Source organism: Podarcis liolepis, assembly GCF_965112155.1.
Source record: "Podarcis liolepis genome assembly, chromosome: 1".
Classification (NCBI taxonomy): Eukaryota; Metazoa; Chordata; class Lepidosauria; order Squamata; family Lacertidae; genus Podarcis; species Podarcis liolepis.
Genome location: NC_139554.1, coordinates 134,565,919 through 134,592,053, shown reverse-complemented (window position 1 = coordinate 134,592,053; position 26,135 = coordinate 134,565,919). Strand labels below are relative to the sequence as shown.

At 44.6% G+C, this 26,135-nt stretch overlaps 1 protein-coding gene across 2 annotated transcripts; it reads left to right on the top strand.

The window, feature by feature from the left end:
• Window positions 1-1,191: 1,191 nt before the first annotated feature.
• FTCD (formimidoyltransferase cyclodeaminase) lies at window positions 1,192-26,135 on the top strand. Of its 2 annotated transcripts, XM_083473754.1 has the most exons (15): window positions 1,204-1,341; window positions 3,673-3,718; window positions 4,318-4,509; window positions 9,728-9,856; window positions 12,332-12,420; window positions 13,529-13,708; window positions 14,425-14,562; window positions 15,429-15,560; window positions 17,464-17,525; window positions 18,243-18,372; window positions 19,970-20,131; window positions 21,375-21,418; window positions 22,605-22,743; window positions 24,426-24,521; window positions 26,010-26,135. In XM_083473754.1, exons 1-15 carry the CDS (start codon window positions 1,288-1,290, stop codon window positions 26,094-26,096), a joined length of 1,680 nt encoding a protein of 559 aa, XP_083329880.1. In that variant the 5' UTR covers window positions 1,204-1,287; the 3' UTR covers window positions 26,097-26,135. The 2 variants fall into 2 exon arrangements, with proteins under 2 accessions (XP_083329879.1, XP_083329880.1); XM_083473753.1 differs by lacking the exon at window positions 3,673-3,718 and having other exon boundaries at window positions 1,192-1,341; window positions 4,326-4,509.

Sequence of the window (26,135 nt, the reverse complement as noted above, 5' to 3'; positions counted from 1 at the left end):
TTAGCTGAGATTTCTGCATTGCAGGGACTAAATTACCATTGAGGTCCCTTCCAACTCAACAGTTCTATGATTCTGTGATAATTGCAGTTTCAGCTGTTTATAGTTTCAATGAAGAGTACTTTGGCTTTGTATGCTCCTTGCAATTTTGCTTGTTCCTTTAAACCACTTCCTGCCCAAACATTCTGTGCTGATGGCATTCCCAAGGTAAGCAAAGTCTACTTTCCTACAGAAATTCTAGAACTCGCTGTGAGAAAGGGCATATTCTCTAACAGTCTTCCAATCGCTTCTGGATGGAACAGCAAAACCACAAGCCATTATAATGAAAAATATTTCGGGTGCTATAAATAAACTTAGACAACTTCATCTCAGCGAATGTCGTTTCTTATGAACATATATATCCCACAATATCCCACAACCACACATCAGCTTTTCCATCTCTGCTTGCTTCATGGGCAAGAAAATGTGAAACAACTTTCTTTTGATCCATAGATCTTAAGATGTTTAGCAACACTAGTTGTTTCAATAGCTGTGGAGTTGTGTAGATCTATTTGTCTCCAAACTAGATTTATAGATTCTACACGTGATATTAAATGTGTGATCATATTTGCACATGTGGTTTGTTAAAAACCAAGAACTGTCATTTTACAACACCTGCACCTGAACCCCAATCTGGATCAGGATGGTTGGGGTGTTAAACTTTTTATTTCCCTCCCCCACTTTCATTCAGATTCACTTTTTTGGGGGGGGGCACACAAAAAAACTCCATTGTTAAAATAAACTTGTTGCCCAATTGTGATTATCTAGATAAGCTCCACCTGGAAGACCCCTTAGCCTGTAAAAGAAAAACAACAACATACAAGTATTGTGGCCCCTGGTAGGGAAGGAGACTCATTCAGGTATGAGGTTTCAGAGAATAGTGCCCACCTTGTTAGATGCATGAAAGCAAAATTAGCAGCAACTTTCATGCAGTTTTTATAACTGTGGGGTGAATTCTTGTGAGAATAGTTTGACTGTTTTCGAGGTAGCATTTTACTTTAAGGGACAATGTGCTGCTGTGGGATGATGACCAATGATGAAGACAGGCTTCAGAAGCAGAGAGGACAGTCCAAAGTGCCATGGAGGGCTGTTTGGAATAGTTAATGAGAAATCCCGGAGGTAGAGGAAGGCCATTGGCTTTAAGCCAGAGAGTTTCCTGATCCCATAGTTCCATTTTGTCACCCAGAGCAGAAGAGGGGGAAATCATTCAGGACTCCCCACAACTCTAAGAAAGAAAACATAAACGGAGCAATGTCAAAATTAGTGGAGTGTGTCCCCAATTTTTCTGAAGGCAACAACAAAGAGGTAAGTTCAGAATTGGTTTTTGTATAAAGACAGTTCCTTGTGTGGCAATATGGTGGCAATATAATACTGGTGAAACCACAAAATCTATTCCCCCCCTGTCTAAATTAGTTTTGCAAGTCTGAGTTCAAAGCATATTTGAATCACCTGTCCATGAGAAATTAATTTTGAAAACAGTTTTACAGGTGTACTGAAATTCTAACCCCACACATATCAGCTTAAATATACAGAAGAAAACTTCAATCTTCTATTAATAAAACCTAAGTTTAATATAACCAACAGCAAAAATAAAATTAAAAGGGAGAGGAGGGGGAAATACTTCTAAGTGTAAATGTTGTAAAAATTGAAAATACAATGTTTGGGGTAAACTTAATGATTTGACATGCAAATGCCATGCTTTTGGAGGGAGCTTTCTTCTCAGGGTTTACCTACATTTTAAAAAAATGAAGTGAATGCATATTACTTTTACATGTTACTTTACTAGATTATAAGCCCATCTGCTCTTGGCTGGGCGTGTGGTGGAGAAGCTTCTTAGCAGCTTTGCTTCACTGAAACTCTTTTGCTTTATTCAGAAAAAACACATGATCACACAGAGAAGGAAGAAAAAAAGGAAATGTCTCCTCTCTCACGGTGTCCTTCCAACCTTCTCCATAACATCACCACCATTAGCCTGTTGTTTTCTCTTGCTACCCAACGTAGATAGCACACAAAACCTGTCCTGCCTCTATTATGTAGGGTAGAAAGGGTTGGACTGGATACAATCAGGCGCCATACTGAATGCCAGACAGTGGACTGAACCTTTCAAAACTGCACTGACTTCAAAACTGCATGGATTTTTTTATTGGTTTCTTAGAATTCCCATGCAATACCAAGTACAAGGCTGCTGGTCAGTTATAAAATAGTACAAAAATATACAATTTTATTACATGCAGAGAACAATATGTGCTGAGAAACCAGAGAGAGGAGCTGCGGGAAGTCTGGGGTGGTGGTGGGAGGGTGGGTTTTTCTTTTTTGCGGGGAGAGGGGGGAAATGGGGGGAGGGAAATGTGGATGATATATTTTTGATAAATTGTTATGTTGAAATCCCTAATAAAAACATTTAATAAAATAGTACAAAAATAGTACAAAGGTGATATAAAATTAACTAACACACCCAATAAACCCACTAAATATACCGGTACCTTCATATCAGGCAGACCCAATTAAGCTTGCAGGACTTTTTTGACTCAGCAGCACCATCCCTTGACAGTGCCAGCCCCCCAGTAAGGTAGCCCACTAGCAATAGGTGCCCAGTCTGATTTCCTTTTCTCGGCCTGCTCCCACCGATGTGTCTGTCAACTAGGATAAGGGGTATGGGATTCCCACTGCCTCATGGTGGTCTACTTGGAAACAGGGAAACAGCTGGATTCCAAGTGTCTTCAGCCCCTCCCCCTGCTCTCCCAAGCAGGTATGCATGTGCCAAATGGAAATAATGCACCTGATCCCACACAATGCAAAACTAGCAAAGAGATCTTTGGATTGTAATGGATATCTCATTTGATGTTGATGTGAACAATACATCAATTTAATATGAAGCAGGAAAAGGCAAAATCCACGTTAGGGATCGCTAGGAATGGGTTTCCTCTTTTTATTTTTTTTAATGTGACATGAGCATTTATTCACTTAAAAGAGTTGTCACTTTAAAAGCAAAATCCATTCTGAAAGACCAGCTAATAATAATAATAATAATAATAATAATAATAATAATAATTTATTATTTATACCCCGCCCATCTGGCTGGGTTTCCCCAGCCACTCTGGGCGGCTTCCAACTGAATATTAAAAACAGTACAGCATCAAACATTAAAAACTTCCCTAAAGAGGGCTGCCTTCAGATGACCTTTAAAAGTAAAATAGTTGTTTAGTGGTTTGACATCTGCTGGGAGGGCGTTCCACAGGGCAGGTGCCACTACCGAGAAGGCCCTCTGACTGGTTCCCTGTAACCTTACTTCTCGCAATGAGGGAACCGACAGAAGGCCCTCGGCGCTGGATCTCAGTGTCCGGGCTGAACGATGGGGGTGGAGACGCTCCTGCAAAGCTGCTTTAAGTTGCTTGTGATCCCACAACCAGCAGCCAGTCCAAAGAGCACAAATGGCAGTGCTACTTTTCCCTGAGCTCATTGGCAGGGGTGTGTGTGCGCTTCAGCCATTATGTATTTTGTGGTTCTTAGATTGTAATTTTATGTTGTGAACCACACTGAGGTCTACGGATAACAACCCTGACTTGACCACTTGCACAATATGCACACGCATGGACTGCACTCTTTGATCAGTGGATTTGCTTGCTCCCTGAATAGTCTGAAGCCATGAGCATGAGGTCCATGCGCTCTAACAGGCTCTGCTTGTGGGAATGTTCTGGGGTGCAGGAGAGGATATATTGACTAATTATATCCTTATCCAACTTGTGCTAACAAGTTCCCAAAATATCAGTAGAGTTTATAGACATTCCCCTTTAAGTTTGCAACGGTAACGTGTGCACAGGTTCGCTAGAACCTCTATAATAATTACCCTGGTAATTTCCCCTTTGTTCCCTCTTAAAATACAAGACACAACACAGTCTTTATAAAAGTATAAAAGAGTTTACTCACGTTCTGTTCACAACATGATCCCAGAAGGCAGACAGGCTTAAAAAGTTACATACACTTAGAATCTATCTTGTTGCAAGATAGACCTTATCTCCTCTCTTGGCTGAGAACCAAGAGGGCATCTTTACATGCTTCCTCATCGAAGGAAAATGGCAGAGAGAGGGAGATGGCTGCCTGCCCTGTGCTTTTGTCATTACCTGCACAGGTGAGGCCACACCCACCTCTGGTCACATGCGGAGGAAGTCCGTCCCCAGGAAGTTTACCTGCTTGCTGGACAGACATCCCTCCCCATGTTCTAACATGTACACTCTAGGAATGTTGTCATTGACTGCTCCTGTGTTTACATCCCACACTGCTCTGCACAGGTGATAGATGAGATTGCCAAGGCCATCTCTCAGACCGAGGGCTGCATGCTCCTGGATGTGGATGCAGGTCCTTCCACCAATCGGACCGTTTACACCTTCGTAGGAAGTCCTGAAGATATAATTGAAGGTGCACTGAATGCGGCCAGAACAGCTTTTCAACATATTGACATGGCAAAACATAAAGGTAATCAGAGTGATATAAGTGTTAATCATAGAGAGTAAGACAGCCAAACAAGTTTTAATTGATGACGCCTTGTTCAACTACTTTGCAGCCTTTCTCATACTCTGAGCACCTTGTTTTGTCCTAGATCCGGAAGAAACTAGAAATGACCTGTGAGAGGCAACGTGTACCTATAAAGGAATGGAATTTGGGATCCCACAGCGCTAGGCATTTCTACATGCTAACTCTCTGGATTCTGATAGTTAAGGTGGGGCCTATGGAACCAGGTTGAAAGATCAGCCAGCAAAATCAGGCGGCCTTGGACAAGTTCGTCCTTTTCTCCTTTCAGCATAACCTACCTTGTGAAGTTGCTGTAAGGATACAATTGTCAGAAGCCAGAGTCAATAGTCAGGGACGCGGGTGGCGCTGTGGGTAAAACCTCAGTGCCTAGGACTTGCTGATCATATGGTCGGCGGTTCGAATCCCCGTGGCAGGTTGAGCTCCCGTCTTTCGGTCCCAGCTCCTGCCCACCTAGCAGTTTGAAAGCACCCTTAAGTGCAAGTAGATAAATAGCGGGAAGGTAAATGGCGTTTCCGTGTGCTGCGCTGGTGCAGGCTCGCCAGAGCAGCTTCTTCACGCTGGCCACGTGACCCGGAAGTGTCTTCGGACGGCGCCGGCTCACGGCCTCTAGAGCGAGATGAGCACGCAACCCTAGAGTCGGACACGACTGGCCCGTACGGGCAGGGGTACCTTTACCTTTTAGAGTCAATAGTAGGTCAGCATAAAAACGCCAGTGTCAGGGAAATTAACTCTGTGCAATGAAACCAGAACAGCTCAAACCCAGTGAGCCCAATAATTCTCCCCAGTAGATCTTGCTCCAATGAGTTGGTTGCAAGGGCTGAAGGGCCCCTGTCTTCCCACAGCTCCCTAAGACTCCACCTCCACCACGTCCTTCCCAAACAGTCTGAGACTTCTCTGCCTTGTCTGTCTTCGTTTTGCCCTCTTCATACTGGGAGACCAGGGGGGAGGGGAACTAGTTGTTCTTCTCCAGCCTCCTCTTCTGCCTCTGAATCTAGACTGCTCTCTGCCACAGCCTCTTCCTGCTCACTAAACCCTGTTGCCTTTTCAGCTTCCAGCACCACCTCCCCCCAGTCTGCTCCCTCGTCTCCCTCTGACCAGGCATCATCATCCCACTCCCTGGCTCTGAGCTTTCTTTCTTTTTCTTTTTATTAAATGATATTTATTAAAAGTTTAAGAATTACAAAAAAAAGAAAAAAAGAAAACAACAAAAAATTTGACAAAACATACATTACAATACATAAAAGGAAAAGCATAAAAGACAATACAACAATACAGCAAAAAACCCCAATAACATTAAAACACACATCCAATGTTCCATATCTTTATCTTTCATTTACTTGTTTCATCGACCTCCTCACACCTCACTTTTTGTATTCTAATTTAATTAATTGTTTCAGCAGATTCTTTCCATCTTTCTCAATTTTTGTTATATAATTTATCTTAACGATCTAACCTTTTAATTAACTCAACAAATCCTTTCCATCTTTCACTTTATTCTGTCATTCAATTTACCTTAATTTATTTAACCTTATCTTACCATAAAAAAACCTTAAAACTTAAAACTTAATACTTATTTGTACATAACTCCTTATATCATTTCTACTAAAGCCAAATAGTTTCATTCCAACATTTTCCCTAATACTTGTTAATTTTACACTAATTCTCAAAATAAATTTTTTAAAAACTTTCTTCCAATCTTCATCCAACGTCTCTTCTTCCTGGTCTCGGGTTTTGTCAGTCCTTCTTGTCCATTCCATCTAGTCCATCAACCTGGTGATCTTATGTCTGAGGCTCTTAAGTCTTTTCCATGTCCCTTCTGCAGATCTTCTTCTTGTTTATACCTGCACTTTACTTTGTCCTTTGTTGATCTTTTTCTTAATTTCTTTCCTTTCTCATTGGGGGGTAGGTCTCGGGAGGACTCCAATCCAAAAATATCTCCATCTCCCCTCAGCAGATCAGCTCACTCCCCGCAGTCCCATTCCCCACAGTCAACACTGTAATCCAGGAAGTATTTAAAAGCATGTTTCAAAGTCCTTCCAAAATTAAGAGCCCTCACAACTCCAGACCCCCCCCCGGTCCACTCCAGATTCAAACTTCAAGAACAGCGGCTTATGCTCCTGCAAGGCCTCGGGTCTCTCCATTTGTGTTACTTGAGGTTAAACAGCAACCTCCTCCATTATCTTCTGCACTTGCACTTGCCCTGTCAAAACAGGTTCCTGGGTTGGTTCCTGAATGGTTTCTATATGGGTATTCGCCGTTTGTCCAAAGTTTTTAACTGCAACAGTCATCAAATCCATCTTCTCATGCATCTGCTCCAGCAAAGCGCTTGTCTTGCAAAAAGCAAGCACCAAAACTTCTTCTAAACACATTTTTATTCAAGGTCAGAGTCTGGTCTCACGATCCTAATCTTACAGCTGTGAAATCCCCAGTTCGACTCCAGCAACAAATTAACAAGCTCCCTCTAGAGGAGACAATTTCTATTTGTATCCATCTTTTGAAAGCAGGACCAACAAAAGAAAATTACTTTCATTTTTCAAATATTTTGTTTCTTTTGAATGCAAGAGGCAACACTGAAATCAAATTGTTTCTCTTTTTTAACTATCTGTCAAAAGACGTTCCATTCACAGTCGATGAACTTCCCCATAAATTTCTGTCTCTGACACCCCGTTCCCAGGTTTGAGACGGTGGAAATTTATCTTTCTTTACTCTCTCTCCTGCAGGCCTCAACAGTAACCCCCCCCCCTTTTCTCCTGCTTCCAAGAGGGGTTTTGGTAGTAATAACTGAAGGAAATTTAGACCTTTATATACGACTTTCCAGACTTTAGCTTGCAAAGTTTTTGCTTCAATCTATTTACAAAAACAGGAGGCGGACTTCCTGTTTAGAGCCTTCCCGCTTCAGTGCCAAATTAAAATGTTTCTTAATCCAATTTTTTGTTCTACTCACGGGTACTTGTTTAGAGTCCAATTGTCCACCGGAAAAAGTCAGCGCTCTCCGTCAACGGCTGTGCGGCTTCACTCCGTAAAAGTAGCGGTTGATTCAAAACACCGCGCCACTCACCCCACGTCGCTTCGGATCCCCGAAAAAGGGTTTCCCTGCAAGTGGGGGGGGGCGCTCCTGGTGTCAGCCAAATCCCACGTTCCCAGACTTCCTCCGCCTGGGATTTTTAAAGGGTCTCCGCCTCCGCCACAGCGGCAAGACCCGATTTTCACGGAGCAGGTTCCTCTCGGTCAGAGGAACTCCGCCATTGCCATTGCTAACCCGGAAGTCCCTGGCTCTGAGCTTTCTTCCCCTGGGGGTTCCCTGGCTGGTGCCTCCCACCAATCCTCTGCACCCAGCCAGTCCATAACAACAACACAATTACTCTCCTGTGTGTTAGCCTGAGCTCCTTGAGTAAGTAACAAATAAACAAATGCAGCAAACAAATGCAATCAATCAATAAGTATTCACCTCTGAGCCTGAGAATCGTTTCCAATTTATTCCAAGTTACACAACCTTACAACAGTCTTACTTACCCAACTGTGGATTTAAGAGGAGAGGTCATGCGTCCCTGAAAGCCTGGCACTGAAATCCATAAATAGGAATCTTTAGGGTGAAAATGTAACACAAGTCCACAACAGGCCTCAATACAAATAACTCATCATTAGGTTGCTTTTGATACACAAATTGCTTTACAATTTACCATACACCTCCTGAATCATAGAATTGTAGAATTGGAAGGGAGCCTAATGTTCATCTAGTCCAACCCCCTGCAATGCAAAAATCTCAGCTAAAGCATCCATGACAGATGACTATCCAATCTCCCTTGCCTCAGTATCATGAAACCAAAGAGGACACGATCACTTATTCCCACGTTTCTGAGTACTTCCACTTCGTCAATCAGTTCTTCCCTGTTGGTGAGGACCAGGTCCAAGATAGATGACCCCCTTGTTGCTTCTTCCACCTTCTGGGAAATGAAATTGTCAGTGAGGCAATGGAGGAATTAGTTGGACCTTGCATTCTAGGCTGAGTTTGAGTTCCAACAGATATTTGGGTAGTTTTAGTCTCCCATGACTACCATATCTCTCCATTTTGAATGTCTGGTAATCTGCTCTAGGAAAGCATCATCCAAGTCTTCAGTCTGGCTTGGAGGTCTATAGCAGACATCCACAGGAAGGTCACTGTTGTTTCTCTCTCCTACAATGTTTACCCATATACTGCTTTTGATGCTCCAAGTCATGGATTTCTTCACAAGTGTACACATCCTTTACATATAATGTTCCTCCTCCTCCCTTCCTGTTTGGTCTATTCCTTTTGAGCAAGTTATACCCCTCAATTCCTACATTCCAGTCATGAGTCTCATCCATCAGGTTTCAGTAACGCCTATTAGTTCATATTTGCCATCCTGTATTAAGAGTTCCAATTCATCTTGCTTGTTTCCCATACTCTGTGAATTAGTATACAGATGAAACTATGAGTCATTCCCTCCATCCGCTTCCTTCTAGTACTTTCCTGTCCTTTAGCAGGTTTTTGTAGCACCACCTCAGTTTCCTGTGCACCAGTGAAGCTATTATCCCCAGTACCAGGTGTTCTTCTGGTTCTTCTGTCTTCTGTAATGTTGTCTCCCTCAGGATTTAGTTTAAAGCTCTCCCAATCAGGTTCTTGTCAACCACTGCGAGAAGTCCTTTCTCCAGGAAGTGGAGACCATGGTCCAAGAAGCAAACCCTTTTCAGATGACACCACCTGCTGAAGGGTCTTGGGGCGCCGCCCGTCTTTCCTGTTGAAGGTTGGGGCTTGTGTATGTGAAAATGGCAAGCATGGGAACAATGTAGCTGACCCCAGGTCACACCTGCGTACTTACTAAACTTTTGTCCTCTTTAGTAACAAGATGATGTTACTAAAATACTGTACCAAACATTAGTATATAGGACAAATATCTGTGATGTATTTCTAATGGATTGTTTTGAGGCATAGGCTTGAATGTGTGGTGAGTAACTTTTTATCCTAAAATATATTCCACTTAATCAGTTACTCTTTCCATGAGGTTCAATGACTCTTTGTATTCAAATGCAGCTTCTTGTAAAGTCCAGTTTTCTCTGTATTTTATATTCTCTTTCCCAAAATTGCTGTTTTCCTTCCTTCTGATTTCCTGCATGTTTCTGAAGGACTGCCTTCCTCTCCTAGGTGAACATCCTCGGATGGGAGCCCTGGATGTTTGCCCCTTCATCCCAGTGAGGAATGTTACTATGGAAGAATGTGTCCAGTGTGCCAATCTGTTTGGGAAGCGTTTAGCAGGTGAACTGCATGTGCCAGGTGAGTTGGGTTTGGAAGACAGCACCTGGTCACTCCAGGCCACCAAGTGAAATTACTTCAACAATCTCTGTTGGCCACTGTAATGTATGCCTTATCAACTAAATATCTGGCATGTGGCACCTTTAAGGTAAACAGCTGTGACCCATGGGGTCAGCTCCTGGAGAGCTGATTAAGAAGGGTGGTCAACTCTGGAGGCCCCCAGTCCTTGTGAAGAATAATGTTTGATTTGCCATTAACCCAGCTTGTGGCGTGTTCCTATATGAACATCAGAAGACAAAATAGCCACCTCTCTCCTCATTTAGTTCTCCCTTCTTCTTGTGGGCAGGTTTCTGCCCTACATTGCCTTGATGTTTTGGCACATACAATGTGCACAGACATTCCAGATAAAGTGTGCTGGGGAGGTTGGATGGTGTCCACTGGACCCAGTCTCCATGGGGACATCTGCCCAGGGAGCCTATGCACACAGACTCTATATGTGCCATTGGTAGGGAATGTGTGTTATGAACCTATGCATGCTGGTCAATATGTGTGTTGGTTCCCTGTGCTATCACCTTTTCTGGGTAGTCTGACATCACGGCACAATGGAAATATCAGATTCTATCTGTCTGGCGTTACCCTGGAAGTAACTGCAAGGGTGGCAAAGTTTTTATTGCATGGACAGGCGGAGTCCCCCAAACCCTGGGCGGCCCCCCGTGTGGAATAACGACTCAAGACAACGTGCTATAGGATTAAAATTGGCCACAACTTTAATATATTTCAGATGTGGGTAGACCTTGGCTCAGGCATTGGGCGTTTATCCCTCCCAGTCCCCCACCAGGGATCTGGGGAACATCTGGGTTATCCAGTGTGTGTGGGTGTGGGGGGAATGGGCTGGCTCTGGAGAACATATGTTCAAGCAGAGAGAGCCCGCCCCTGTTACGCCGCCATCGCAGGGGAGAGCAATGACGACCTCTAGGCGTACGACCAAAGCCTCCCCTCAAACAACCTATTTAACGGGGAACCCTGGTATTGCCGCCGCAAAGAGGAGGGGGGCATGTGTCACTGCTGCACGCCCCCCCTCATTCAGGGAAGACAGACTAAAGGATTCCGCCCAAGGCCTGATACCGGCAAAGTTGTGACGTTTTGCTACGGGAAAGGCAAACCTGCCAATGCAGGGGAATTCCTTCCCGGCCCTTCAACAGCGACCTTGACGTAGCAGCACCCGCGTACCTGTGGAGAAAACGTTAACCTGCAAAAGAAGTCTTAACTGAGGGTGGGGAGGGCGATTCCCAGGTAAGATCCTCCCCCTATTGTGTGGGCAGGTAGTCCCTCCCCCCTACCTGGCCTGATCACCTTGGCAACGCCTCCCCAGGCGGGATTGGGCAACTGACTGAGGTAGGCGGAGACCTCCAGGTATCCCACCTGGGGGAAGGTCATTAATAGTAGTGTCTCTTAGTGGTGAATGGCACTATTTAGCGGGAAGAAACTGCAATGAAAATCCTTGTTATTACATATTTTTACATGGCTACTTACTTGTATATATTTTAAAATTTTATATGACTGTTTTATGATGGCCTATATTTGTAATGCCTAATAAAGGTTTCCTGTGCAGTTAGGCACTCTGTTCCCCGGAGGCCAGGGGCAGGGAAGGGGCAGGAGATGTGATCCAAGCCGCCGCCGCCACACAATGACCTCCTGCATTTGCTGAGTGGTGTGAGGTGCTCTGGAAAGCAGTGAGTCCCATGCACCGTTGTGCGGCTGGAAGCTTCTTGAAATAAATCTGTTGCAAGCCAGCTCCTGGCCTGTGACCATCTGGCTGTGAGTAGCTTGTGTGGATGCAGCATTTTTTGAATTACACCACAAGCCAGCATTCTCAGTAGGCATGTCTGGCTTATTTGTGTACCCCTAACGGCAATCACACAAAGACCCAGCTAACCCCTGGGATGCAGTACACAACTCACAAGTTCCCCAGCATTCCCTGATTGGTCCCAGCACCATGGGGCAGTGTTATGTACTGAAGTTCTCACCCTGGGCCAGCAGGGGGATACTGTAGATAGTTTTCACTCAGGTCCACACATGCAAATAAGGGATCGAAAGTGACGTTCAGTGATTGGATAGTTAGAGAAAGTTGTACAGTTACGTTGTACTGGAGCTCTATATAAGCAGGCTGGCTGAACCCTTCAGTTCAGTTCTGTTCTGACCTGTGAATACACAAGAGCTGTTTGGAGAATTGCTGTGTCGTCTGATGTGTTCACCCACAACTTAACAGGCAGCAAGCTGGTTGCACCACAGAGTTCAAGAAGTGGGGCTGTCCATGGAAGGGAAACCCCTGCAGTCTCCTTTCCCCAGGGCCTCCTCAAACCTGGAACCAGGCCTCCTCCTCCCTCCTCTCCTCTGACTCTTGAGTCCTGCAAAACCAGCTTCTTTAGGTTGCAGCCTGGCAACTCCCTGACTGGATCCATGTGCTTTCTCAGTAAATCTGCCCCTCTTTTGCAGTGTATCTCTATGGCAAAGCAGCTCTGAAGGAGAGCAGAATATCCTTGCCAGCCATCCGAGCAGGAGAATATGAAGCCCTCCCTGAGAAAGTAAGACTACGTGTTGCTTGCAACAACAGCAGCTGTACTGCCAACCCTTAGATCAGCGGTCAGTGCCCTAGTCTGGGTAGCAAGGGAGGCATTTTAAGAAGGGATGCTCAGATTTTATTGGATGGAGCTGGTTTACGGTTACAGCACAGCTGGCATAATGGAACTACCACAGCTGCAGCTTCGAGCTCCTGCTTACTGTTGTACTAGTTGCTAAAGTGTGAGCAAGTCTCTCCCAATACTTGTGTGTGCACAGGGTGGAGATGCCCTCTCATTCCTGCTCCTGAATCATTCCTGCAATGGTCCATGTGGATTCTGCAATCCAGCTTCATTTTTAGGTGTATTTATCCATGGCATTTGCATCAGATTTGACTTACAGATTCCTTTTAATAGAAATGAGAAGAACATTCAAATACACATGGCCACTCGGGCAAATTTCTTTGAACACATTAGCTCAGAATATAAGTTCCTACAGTGGTACCTCGGGTTACAGACGCTTCAGGTTGCAGACGCTTCAGGTTACAGACTCTGCTAACCCAGAAATAGTACCTTTGCTTCAGGATGAGAACAGAAATCGCGCAGCGGTGGCGGGAGGCCCCATTAGCTAAAGTGGTACCTCAGGTTAAGAACAGTTTCAGGTTAAGAACAGACCTCCAGAATGAATTAAGTTCTTAACCCGAGGTACCACTGTATTTTAAAGAGCTACTGAAAATACCAAATTGTGTTGATTTAATCTCAAGATAAAAAGTTGCATGAATAAATTCCAGTGCAGGAATCCCCAGGTGAAAGTGTTCCAAATGATTTTTCTGACTAGACCGAGGACAGTGCTGCTTTCCCTTTCACAGTCCTCACCACGGAGCCCATGCTCTCCTGTGCATGCTCAGTCCATGATAGGGCCCACTGACAAACCAAGAGCAGACAGTAAATACAATAATCATTTGCATTCATCATCACACATCACAGTTCTCAAGGTAACAAATATCTCTGGAGTGTGACACTGCCCAGCAAGACCGCTGTCTGGCTCTTACATAACTGGGTCTATCTAACAGTGAAATTGTTATTATTACTGGAATATTACAACCCCCTCTTTTTCTTTGTTTTGTTTTTTTAGCTAACAAACCCAGAATGGGCTCCTGATTTTGGCTCTGCAACCTTTGTTCCAAGATGGGGAGCCACAGCAACAGGCGCACGGACATTCCTCATAGCCTACAACATCAATTTGCTGTGTACAAAGGAGCTGGCGCACCGGATAGCACTGAACATTCGGGAGCAAGGTCGTGGAAAGGACCAGGTATTCCTGTGTCCAGGGAAGAATTGGCTTGCAGATTCCCTCCTCCCACAATTCAGAAAAGGGCAAGGAAAGGAGAGATCTCCCCAATTTCCTCCTGTAATCGCTAACCCTGTATTACTCTTCATTTTTATCACACTACATGCATAGAGTAGGCTATGCAGGCCACAGATGATGGAAGGGGAACATATGAGTTCACTCATTGCTCACTGAAACTGGCAGCTTGTGCCAGAGCTGCCAGGAATCAAGGTCTGACTAGAAGCCTGAGGGTTTTGAATCTTCTTTTCAGGGTCTCCTGGGCAAAGACAAAAGTCCTAGGCTGGGAAGATGGAACCAAAGGAGTGAACTCTCCTAAGAGTGATTAGATTTTTGCTGTGGTCTTTTGGCCCCTACAATTTACAGCTCTTTCCTCTGCTTCTTTAAGGGTAGCTGATGAAGCAGACTCCAGTCCATCAGCCCTCATGCTATAATAATCTTTAAAGTGCCACAGGATTCATTGTTGTCATTTGGATATGTGATGAAGCGAATGTATGAAGAGTCTCAAAAAAGAAATATTTTGGGAATGGGGTAGGAACTTTAAAATCTGGTAGGAATATGATAGGAATGTTAGCTTTTGGCTGCTGGGGTTAAGAAGACAGGAAGTGCTTGGCTTCTGTTTGCCAGCTTCCCATCTTATTCTGTAGATGGTTGAAATTCTTGCTCCTGTTTGTCCTTTGTAGCCTGGGCGATTGAAGCAGGTGCAAGGCATGGGCTGGTACTTGGACGAGGAGAATATTGCTCAGGTTTCTGCAAATTTGCTGGACTTTGAGACCACGCCGCTGCACACCGTCTATGAGGAGGTCTGCAAGGATGCCCAGGTGAGCTGGACAAGGAGGTTGCACCAGAGCATCCCAGAGATGACCTGAGCTAAGACCTTTAGGGTGAAATGTGTTGGGAGTTGCAGCCCAAAGCTCTTGCGGCTGTGCCTCTGGCTCACTTTTATGGAGCTGCTCTCTGGTTACAGAAGAACTGATTACAGCACACAAAGAGAGAGAGAGAGAGCTACCAGTTTGTGTAGGCATTGGCAGCTGGGCTAAGAGCAGGGGATCTGGGGGCTGTCTGGCTCTTTAGCTCACTTCCTGCCCTCTGCTGCAAACGCTGCAGAACAGCAGGGGAAGAGAGGGAAGGGACTGCTGCTCAATTGCATATGTAAGCCAAATATTCCTCAATATGGCACCAGAAGAAAGAGACGTCTCCCCTTTTCACCTGCATGGGGGTTAACCTCCCTTCCCGGTGCCCCAAACACAGTGGGCAAGCTTTGCCTGTCCTCAAAGAGCCCTCACACAGCAATGACCACCTACGAGTCCGCAAGGGTTAGGGCTGGGGTTTCTGCTTGGCACTAAAGATACCAGACAAACGATCCCACTTCCAGCCATTCAAACCTTTCAAAACATGCTCGGCTTCTTATGAACTGGAAAAACATCGCTTGCAGGCTGAGATTGCATTGGTTATACCTTCTTCTCTGAGTGTTATTTGAGAACATTTCTGTATTGAGAGTTTTGGGTTATTTGGATTATTTTCTAGTCTATGCAGTAGTGGGAACTTGTGGTGGTAGAAACTTAAGCGTCATTTGAAGAGACCGGGGTTCGTGTTGCATCTCTGCCAGAGACTTGTTGCCTTGAGCGTGTGTCTGGATCCCTGGGGTTGTGCTGGACTGCTGTCAAATCCCTGTTCTTGTTTCTAGGATCTCAATCTGCCAGTGGTGGGATCTCAGCTGGTGGGTCTGGTCCCCAAAAAGGCCATGCTGGATGCAGCAGAATATTATATTAACAAAGAAAATCTATTCATCCTTGAGGAGGAGCATAAAATCAGACTGGTAACCTACTTGAGTATCCTATGAAATGTATTACTGTACAGTGGTACCTCGGGTTACATACGCTTCAGGTTATAGACTCCGCTAACCCAGAAATAGTACCTCGGGTTAAGAACTCTGCTTCAGGATAAGAACAGAAATCGTGCTCCGGCGGCGTAGCGGCAGCAGGAGGCCCCATTAGCTAAAGTGGTGCTTCAGGTTAAAACAGTTTCAGGTTAAGAACGGACCTCCAGAACGAATTAAGTTCTTAACCCAAGGTACCACTGTAACAGGATTCTCCTTTTCCACACATACTTTCACTCTGTTTTCCAACTGGCTTACTGTGTTTTTGCCTTACTATATAGTGAGAATGGTTGACATGTGGGAGGGATGTAGAGAATTCTGATGGCAACGGGAGCAGAAATTCCCTGGTTTTGCTTATTCACCATGAGTGAAGAACAGAAATCCATTCAGAGAATATGATTAGTAGTAGCTGTTGCTGTTGTTGACAGTCTGCAGATTACACATAATTGACTACTTCTCCATTTGCATTAAATTTCCTTTGCATTGAAATAAATGTTGTGGAATAATGTAATACATTATGTAAAATTCTGCCATAGTGGATAATGAGACGCATTACAAGCTGCAGTAGAATGGAAGCAGCACTGCATGTGATAAACCATGAGTTGGCATCAGTCTTTTCCATGCCTAAACTGTGACCAGGGCTGCCCCGAGACATTTTGGCACCTGAGGCAAAACACCACCGCCTGCTGGGCCCCTGCTGTTCTTTTTCTGTGCCCTTGCTTTGGTATGGGGGTGGGGGAAGCAAGATTCCACAAGGTCTTCTCCTTGAGGAAAAGTCCTTGCAGAGCCTCACTGCCCAGGGGAGGGGTGAGACACTGCAGGTGGACTGAGGCTCTGGCCAGCAAGCCACTGCTGCGAGGGACCAGGAGATGGCAGCAGTCAAGTGGGCTGGCGAGGTTCTGCATGTACCGTATTTTTTGCTCTATAAGACTCACCTTTTCCCTCCTAAAAAGTAAGGGGAAATGTGTGTGCGTCTTATGGAGTGAATGCAGGCTGCCCAGCTATCCCAGAAGCCAGAACAGCAAGAGGGATTGCTGCTTTCCCTGCGTAGCGATCCCTCTTGCTGTTCTGGCTTCTGAGATTCAGATTTTTTTTCCTCTTGTTTTCCTCCTCCAAAAACTAGGTGCGTCTTGTGGTCTGGTGCGTCTTATAGAGCGAAAAATACGGCAGCTCCAGCTGCCTCCTTCCTTTCTTCCCCTTAATGGCCCATCACTCAAGCTATCATCTCACCAGGAAGCTAGCCTGGCACTTCCAAGAATTAGAAGGGGGCTTCAGCCTCCCCCTGGGAAAAAAAACCCCATAACTATATGTCTGGTATATTTTAATGTAGTTGTTATTTTTATATTGAAGTGTGGTGTGAACCTAGAAGCCTTTGAGTTGAATGGCGGACGCAAACGAACAAATAAATAGTTTTTGAAGTAAAAGAAAGAATGGGGGGTTCTGAACAGATCTGAGAATGATTTCATCTGTTCTGCAGGAAGCACATTTTGAATTTTGATAGACGCTCAGACTCTTGGGATTGGAAAAGGTGGACATCTAAATAAATAAAAAAAGGCGTGGGGCAAGAGTATGCCTGAGAAGTGGAACAGTTTGAAAGTTCTGTTTAGATTCATGGTGCGGGGTGTTACGCTTTTTAAAAGGAGGTACAAACACTTGTACAAAATAAATAGATCACACACACTCTCAAAATGGAGAGACAGTTTGTGGGATGTGGGGTGAACTGCACTGTTTTATCAAGTAATTTTCTTGAAGATCTGAAACCCCTCCCCACCATTTCTGTATTCCCCAGATTATTTCAGTTTATGTTTAGCGCAGTGAATCTCTATTCATTTTCCATTCTCAGGTAATCAACCGACTGGGGCTGGACTCTTTGTCTCCTTTCAATCCCAAGGAGCGCATCATTGAGTACGGATGTTTTCATTGTCCTCCTTCCGTTTTTTGTTTGTTTGCTGGGCACTGTACATCTGGCAGGCTTGGCTGGGTGCAGGCCCACACCACAGGATGCTCCTGGAAGTCCACTAGCTTGTCTTACATCCGTTTCCATTGCAAACAGGACCATAGGAAGTGCTGGGAAGCTGTGGGCAAGCGAGTCTGGGGTTGGGGTGACCCATGCGCTAGCTTGAAAGGGAGGAAGCAATGGGCCACTGGCTTCCCTACATTTCCTTATTTGTGTCAGGTAAAATTCTGGCACCTGTGTGTTGCTCTTTGCTTCCAGAGATGCTCACTGGCAGTTTGAGGGTCACAGGAATGCCCAGCCCTAATCTGGGGGAGGTTTGTGAGGTTTTGAGTCAGATTTGACGGTTGTTTGCCCCACCTGCTTGAGATGTAATTAAACAGTTTCATGTGCCATCACATTTTCAAGGGAGTGAGTTTTGGTTAGCGAATGCAAGACCAATTCCTAGAAAGAGACAAAGCAATCCTCCCTGCTCTTGGTTCACCAGGGACAATGCTAGCGAAAGGCTGTATTCTGCTAATATTCTAAGTCCTACTTTGAATCTTTGCAAAAGAGTTACCATCCTACACATGGCAGAGAGATGCCTTCTCCTTCCTTGACTTTAGTTCATTCTGTCCTCTTGATGTTACGTGAATGTGCTTTTCCTATGTCCTTCTTGTCTTCCGAAGGGATATGGTGCAGGATGGCAAAGAGAGCGGCTGCCTGATATCCTTGCCTCTTCACACTTTTGTGCAGAAAGTTGGTGCCAGGTCGGCTGCTCCTGGAGGAGGATCCGTAGCAGCAGCAATGTCTTCTTTGGTACATGAGCCACTTGTTTTTATTATGTTATATAGATTGCTTGTGCACCTTACACATAAATCGGACAGGGCTGGCTTCCAAGTCCAGATGGGAGACTTGAATTTAGTCAAAAGTAGAGTGTAATCTGCATTGAGAGTATTGATATCACCTAAATCAGGGTGTCATTGGACAGTGCCATTTCTTCTTGCCCTATTCCCATTAAAGGTTATCTTAGCCTCTGGGTTGGGAGGACTGGAAAAATCATTGTGTTTATTAATATTGCACATATGGAAACAGTAAGATGAATTAAAATGGACTCTTATTGAAATAAAAATTGTGCAGTCCAAAAATATGGTTCCAAAGCTTAACTTACAGAATTTGTTCCAAAACAGACACTCCAAATAATAATGTTCCCCAGAGTGGCAGGGGAAACCCAGCCAGATGGACGGGGTATTAATAATAATAATAATAATAATAATAATAATAATAATAATAATAATAATGTTACATCCAAATAGTTGCATAGAATCATGTGCTTGTCTAAGCACAGGTACAGCCTCTTAGAAATATGAAATTACTTCAAACAGAGCAGAACACAAAGCTCTGACTCTCCCACAGCTTTCATTACAGCCTGAGAGAGAGAGAGAGAGAGAGAGAGACCATTAGCACATGTCCTTTCTTCTCTGGTGCTTGAGAACAAAGATCCAACTCCCACAAAATGGAGATTTGCAGCTGAATACTTATCATGTGATCTAAAGTTAAACACCTCGTCACAGAGTTGCAGAGATACATTTTAAGTTAATTATCAACCCTTTAGGCTCTCTGCAACTCCTTTGTTTAACTACAGTGGAAGTTTACATGATATGCAGTTAGCAGTACACATACAGAGGTATTTTCCATTTCAATGTACCATTAAACAATTATACTTTACAAAAAGTCCATGAAGCTGAAGTTGGTTACTGTTTCCAGTTCCTTATTTACACAAAAGCGAAGCTCATTCAGAAACCTTTAGTGACGAATCAAAGCTTACTGTGGGAAGCACCTCTTCCCTGCCACTTTCTCGTTTGCCCTGCATCAAGCACATTATGCGAGAGGTGAACAGGAGATGTGGAAGAAGGGAGCACTTGTTGTATTTGATTGTTTCCATATCAGGACCCTTTAATACTGCTAAAGCATTGCTTTTCAGGAATCAGCTAGATGCAGAGTTTAAAATGGCGTTTTTTATTCTCCCCATACCACACTCAGATGCTGATCTCCAAGATCCAGTGGGTTGGGGTGGTTACAGTGCTGGACTAGGATCTGGGAGACCAGGCTTCAAATCCCCCACCCAACCATGGAGCTCAGTGGGGGACACTGGGCCAGTCACTGCCTCTCAGCTTAACTACACGTGATCTTAGCCCAAAGGCTGAGAAGCCATCTCAGAGGGTTGTTGTGAGGATGAAATGGGGAAGGGGAGAGCCACATAAATGCAATAATAAGCAAACAATCAATATATGTTTACTGAGAAGTAAGTTGCATTTGGCAAAGGTCCCACTTCTCCTGGCTTATACAAACCCGTTCATTGTACTGATTAAGGGTGTAAATCTGTTCTTAATTGTTTCATTTATTTTACTTCTAGGGGGCAGCGCTGGGCTGCATGGTGGGGCTGATGACCTACGGGAAGCGTCAGTTTGAGGATCTGGACCCAGTCATGAGGCGGTTGATCCCTCCATTCCATCAGGCCATGAAGGAGCTGCTAGTCCTGGTGGACACAGACTCTCTGGCTTTCAGCAGCTACATGGTGAGTGAGAGCCAGTGTGGTGTAGTGGGTAAGAGCGGTGGACTCGTAATCTGGTGAACCGGGTTTGCTTCCCCGCTCCTCCTCATGCAGCTGCTGGGTGACCTTGGGCTAGTCACACTTCTCTGAAGTCTCTCAGCCCCACTCACCTCACAGAGTGTTTGTTGTGGGGGAGGAAGGGAAAAAGAGATTGTTAGCTGCTTTGAGACTCCTTAGGGTAGGGATAAAGCAGGATATCAAATCCAAATCCAAACTCCTCTTTTTGACAGCGGAATTCCTCCTGCATTCTTTACCCCCTTGTTATCTTCCGCAACACGTCTCTCCCTCTCTGCATTGAACAAGAAAGGTAATAGTTTGAGGATCGGGAACAATTTTTAATTATTATTGGTGATGTGATTTCATTTCAGTCACCTGGAATGGTGATTGGAATGACAAATGTAGAGAGGTAAATTCCGGGACAGGGAGGGATGGAAATGTGCTGCCGCAAAGAGCAGCCTGGTCTTTACCAGCAGAAAATAACAAATGCAGACAACTGCTGGAGATGTGGGAGTACAAATGCGAACCTAGTACATATGATGATTAACTGCCCGATGATAAGATCATTTTGGTGCGAGGTGAAGATATATATAGCAAGAGTAATAAAAAGAAATTGTTATTTAGAGGAATTGAATTGAATTCTAAATTATATACCGGAAACGTGGGAAATTACAAGGGGTCAAAAAAAATGGATGTACCGTGCAAAAAAACTTGTTTTGATGAATTGGAAGAGCTGCAAAAAGATTCCATTGAGCACATGGATTGATAATAAGGACAGACTAGCGACATACGAACGAATTGCATGTCAATGCAAATTAAGAATGGATAAATATGAAGAAATCTGGAAGGAATATTTAAGTGATAAGGCGGACAGTGGTGGGACGTAGGGGGAGGAGAGGTGGGGAAATATTGTTAAAAAGGTATATCATAGGTATATCAGTACTCAAATCTGAAATGTTAAATTGTGTTATTAGCGTTATTGTGGTTTTTGTTGTATGTGTTTTTTGTGGCTGTTGTTTGTATTGAAAAAATGATTAAATAAATTAAAAAAGAAAAGAGCAGCCTTGTCTGTCTGGGTGCAGCTTGGGCCTTGTTCTGTAAACAGGTGGTTCTGCGATGGGCAAAGTGGAAGATAATGGGAAGCAGTTCTTATAGCCTGAATAACTACTGGACACAGTTAACTAAATATATTTTTCTCCCTTCACCTTAGGCTGCTATGAAGCTCCCTAAGAACACACCTGAGGAGAAAGAAAGGTATGTATCAATATCTCACTTTCCATCTGTTTAACAATTATGGCTACTAAATAATCTTTTGTATGTACCTGGTTGCTGAAGTTCCCTTAGCTCCTCTCATACATTTACAGATACCTGGAATAAGCAATGGCTTCTACACCTTTTCAGAGTGATATAGCCACTGTTAGTCATGCTCAGAAATCAATGGACAATCAATAAAGTCTATATATCACTTAAACGTGTGATATATGGACACGTTGGCCTAAATGCTATGAAGAGATTCCTGCAAGGTCTTGCAGTTATTGAAAGAGAGGGTGGAATGTGGATGCAGCTAAATGGACTCATGGCAGCTCATTTTTGATTAAATATTACTTGAATGAGATCAGGCAGTTTTCACTGATTCTCTGTTCCCTGTGCACACAGCCTGCACCCCTCTCTCACCAGAGGATTTGGGGGAACCTCTGGAACAGTTTGTGAGGTGACACGCAATGGTGGCTGCAGGAAAAAGGAGAAAGCCGCCCAGAGGGTGGGGTACAAATGACAAAATCATTATTGTTATTGAAATGTTAACCTCCTCTCTCCCCTCCTTTCTGCTCATGGATCAGAGAGCCTTCCATGCTAACCTTGTGGGGCCTTAATTTAGGGTGGCATTAGCTTAGGGGGCCCAGAGTCCATTGCCTTCTGAGCAACTGTCACCAAAAGGCTTGTCCAAATGTGTCGGTTAATTTTTAAGGTGTTGGAAGACTGCCGCTGTTCCCCTCTGCAATGTCTCTTTTAGGTATCATTTCCTTGTTTGTGATTTCCAGTTGAATTTACTAGAAATATATTTGGTATATACCTACAGTGGTGCCCCGCAAGACGAATGCCTCGCAAGACGGAAAACTCGCTAGACGAAAGAGTTTTCCGTTTTGGAGGTGCTTCGCAAAACGAATCTCCTATGGGCTTGCTTCGCAAGACGAAAATGTCATGCGAGTTCCTGCTGGGTTTTTCCCCTATCCCCCCCTTTTTCTAAGCCGCTAAGCCGCTTATCAGCTGATCCGATCAGCAGATAAGCCGCTAAAAGCAGCTAAAAGCCGCTAATAGTGCTAATCCGCTAATCCTTCAATGGGCTTGCTTCGCAAGACGAAAAAAACCGCTGGACGAAGAGAATCACAGAACGGATTCTTTTCAAGCACCACTGTACTTTTGTCTATTTATTCTCTTGCAGGCGGACAGCAGCCATGCAGCTGGGTCTGAAAAGTGCGGTTGGTGTTCCCTTTTCACTGGCAGAAAAAGTTCATTCTTTGTGGCCTCTTTTAAAAGAAATGGCTCAGCAAGGAAATATCGCCTGCAAATCAGATATACAGGTATAGTAAGTATTTGGTGGATGAGAAGCATTCCTTTAAAAGGGCTGTGTACCTGTTTTATCTTTTTAATAGATCTTTTAGATATATGTGAGTAGTTTTCATTCTATTACTGCTTAGTTGTTTTTTAACCCCCCCCCCATTTTTAAACCATTCTTATTTTATCTGTAAGCCGCCTTGAGTCCCTTTGAGGAGAAAAAGTGGGGAATAAATGAATGAATGAATAAAATAATCAAATAATGTCTCTGTTCTGTTTTTTTAAAAAAACAATTTTAATTATATTTAGTCTAAAATTTATATTTAGTCAGGTTTTAATTTTATTTGTTAAAACCTGCCTGGGATTCTGTCAATGAAGGGCAGTTTAAGCTTTTAAATAAATAAATATGATACACCGATTACAAATTTTCTAAAGAAATAACTGTCGATTATATAAGAATTGCAAAGCATTTTGTATGCTAAAAGGTGCCTTAGACATGGCAGATAATTACAGTTTATCACTGCTGTTTTGAAATTAGTGGTTTAAAACTGCAGTTTTGAAAGGTTCAGTCCTCCATCTTGATTCAAAATGGCATCCCATTTGTCCAAACAAAAATGAAAATCTGCTCATTGATTTAAGAAATTTGGTTACAATATCTTTAAGAGTTGTCCAAAGGTAAAGAGAACAAACAAATTTCAAATATATATATTATATTGTCAGTTACCGTATTTTTCGCCCCATAGGACGCACCGGCCCATAGGACGCATCAAGTTTTTTGGGGGGGAAATAAAGAAAAAAAAATTTATTCCCCCCCCCCAGGCGCTTGTGGGGCAGGCAGCGGGAGAAGCGCTCTTCTCCCCGCCGCCCGCCTTGAGATCAGGTCCGGGGACAGCCTGGAGACGCGCTGCGTCTCCCAGCTGTCCCTGGAGCTTGTGGGGCAGGCAGCGGGGAGAAGCGCTCTTCTCCCCACCGCCCACCTTCAGATCAGGTCCGGGGACAGCAGGGAGACGCAGCGCGTCTCCCTGCTGTCCCCGGAGTGGTGGGGCAGGCAGCGGGGAGAAGCGCTCTTCTCCCCGCCGTCAGCCTCCAAACCACTTCGGGACACAGCGGGATGGCGGCGTTCCGCCTCCCTCTGTCCCCCGACCTTGTGGGGCTGGCGCTGGGGCTCTCCTGAAGCCTGGAGAGTGAGAGGGGTCGGTGCGCACCAACCCCTCTCGCTCTCCAGGCTTCAGTGAAAGCCTGCATTCGCCCCATAGGACGCACCCACATTTCCCCTTCATTTTTGGAGGGGAAAAAGTGCGTCCTATAGGGCGAAAAATACGGTATACTGTGTGTGTAGATTTTTTGTAGACCTAAAAATGAGTCCTTGGGCTGAAATGTGCTACAAGGAGATAGCATCTTCAGGCTACAGATGAAAGTAGCAATGTCTCAGCAAACCATAAAATAGATAAATTACTATTTTTATCTTGTGAACCACCCTTACAAAAGGGTTGTATATAAATGTTAATACAGTACATAAATACCTACAAACATGGACTTGGGTAGCGCAGAGCATAATAGAAGCCTAGCCTTTTAAGTACTTCTGCATAAGTTCCAGAATGCTCTTACCAGTTGCTGGTTTGGGTGGTTTTCAGTGGTTCATAGTGACCTGAATCTTTTACTGATGGTGTTTGAAGTCGCAGGCCTCCTCTGTGTGCTTTGTCTACAGGTGGCAGCTAAAGCTTTAGAAGCTGGTGTGTTTGGTGCCTATTTTAATGTTGTTACCAACCTGAAAGATATAACAGATGAAGGCTTTAAGCAAGAGGTAAGAAATGCTCAGGTTTTCTGCTCCAGGCACTATGTTAACCTCTAGTTAAGTGCTGTGTCTCTGGCATTGTTCATACAGGCAAATCAAATATATTGATTTCAGTTCTCCCGATTTCTATTTTTTCCCAGTCTTAAATTTGCTTTTCCATATTTCCACCAATAGCTTACAATTTATTTCTCCCCCTCCCCCCAAAAAAATCCTCATGGAAATTCTTTAGAATTTTAGGACAATTTTATCTGAATGTACACATTTTTCAAAAGCAATTTCCCCTAACATATAATGTCTGTGTGTACTGTACGTTATTTTTACTAATACACACATACTTTACCCTAATATATGCATTTTGTGCCTGCTACTTGACTGGAAAGCTGCGTTGCAAAATTCAGAGAGCTGCAAATATCAGAGGGTAACTGGCGTTGGTCTGATGTACTCCCTCCCCTGTAATCGGCTGCAAACAGGCGCTAAACCAGGCATGGCCAAACTTGGCCCTTCAGCTGTTTTGGGGACTACAGCTCCCATCATCCCTAGCTAACAGGACCAGTGGTCAGGGATGATGGGAACTGTAGTCCCAAAACAGCTGGAGGGCCAAGTTTGGCCATGACTGCGCTAAGGGAATTGTCACAGAAGGTCCACCTGACCCTCCTTATTCTTCAAGCCCTGAACATGGGTGGAAGTGGCGAGGCAACCTAACTAGCTACCTTAAATGCCTTAAATGTGTTTCTTGTGTGTTGTGTGGGGCTGTTAAATGTAATATTAAGCTGGGACGGGGTGGGGGAAGGCATTTTGAATTGGGACCACAGCTTGTGGGGAGAGGAGGTTTAATTCTTCCTTACCTCCCCCCAATCCTGATGAAAATCCTGAGGTCTCTTCCAACTCTATGACTGTGGTCAGGGCTTGCCTGCCAAAGGGGCAGGGTGAACCAACTGCCTCAGGCAGTAGGACCCACGGGGGCAGAAGATCAGGCCCCAAGGACATGCTGCCTCCTCCACACAAGGTGCCACCACACACGGGCACACCAGCACTACAGTGGCCAGAGTCCCATGTCCCTTCCTGGCAGCAAGTCTCTGCCAGGGTTTTTCCTTGAGAAGAAGTCCTTGTGGAGTGTCACCCCCCCCCTTGTTGCAGGGGGCCCTTATGGAGTCCCCTCTCCCCGCACAGTTCCAAAGAGAAGCCACAGCAGGGGCACTTCAGAGGCTGGATCTGTGGGGCGGCAGAGGGGGATGTTGGCCTCAGGTGCCCAAGGGTCTTGGGCTGGCTCTGTCTGTGCCACGAATGAGGTCAGGGACCAGAGCCCCTCAAGTCACATGGCCCACCCTTTGTTTGAACAGGCTTGGGTAATCCAAGGCTGAGCCTGGGGATTGTAGTCCTTACATGGGAAGGTTGGGTTATGGCTAGAAGACTCTGCCCCCCTGCACACATACTTCTCCCCAGGGCTGCTTCATGCATTTGTGCTTCACACAATTTTAACTCTCCTGTTCTGCGTAGGTGCAAGGGAAACTTTCCCACTTTTTAGAGGAAGCCAAGAAAAGTACTGCGTTTGTGCTACATCATCTGGAGAAGCGGACAATGTGAATGATTCTTCATATCAGGAACTTCTTATCTATGGATGTA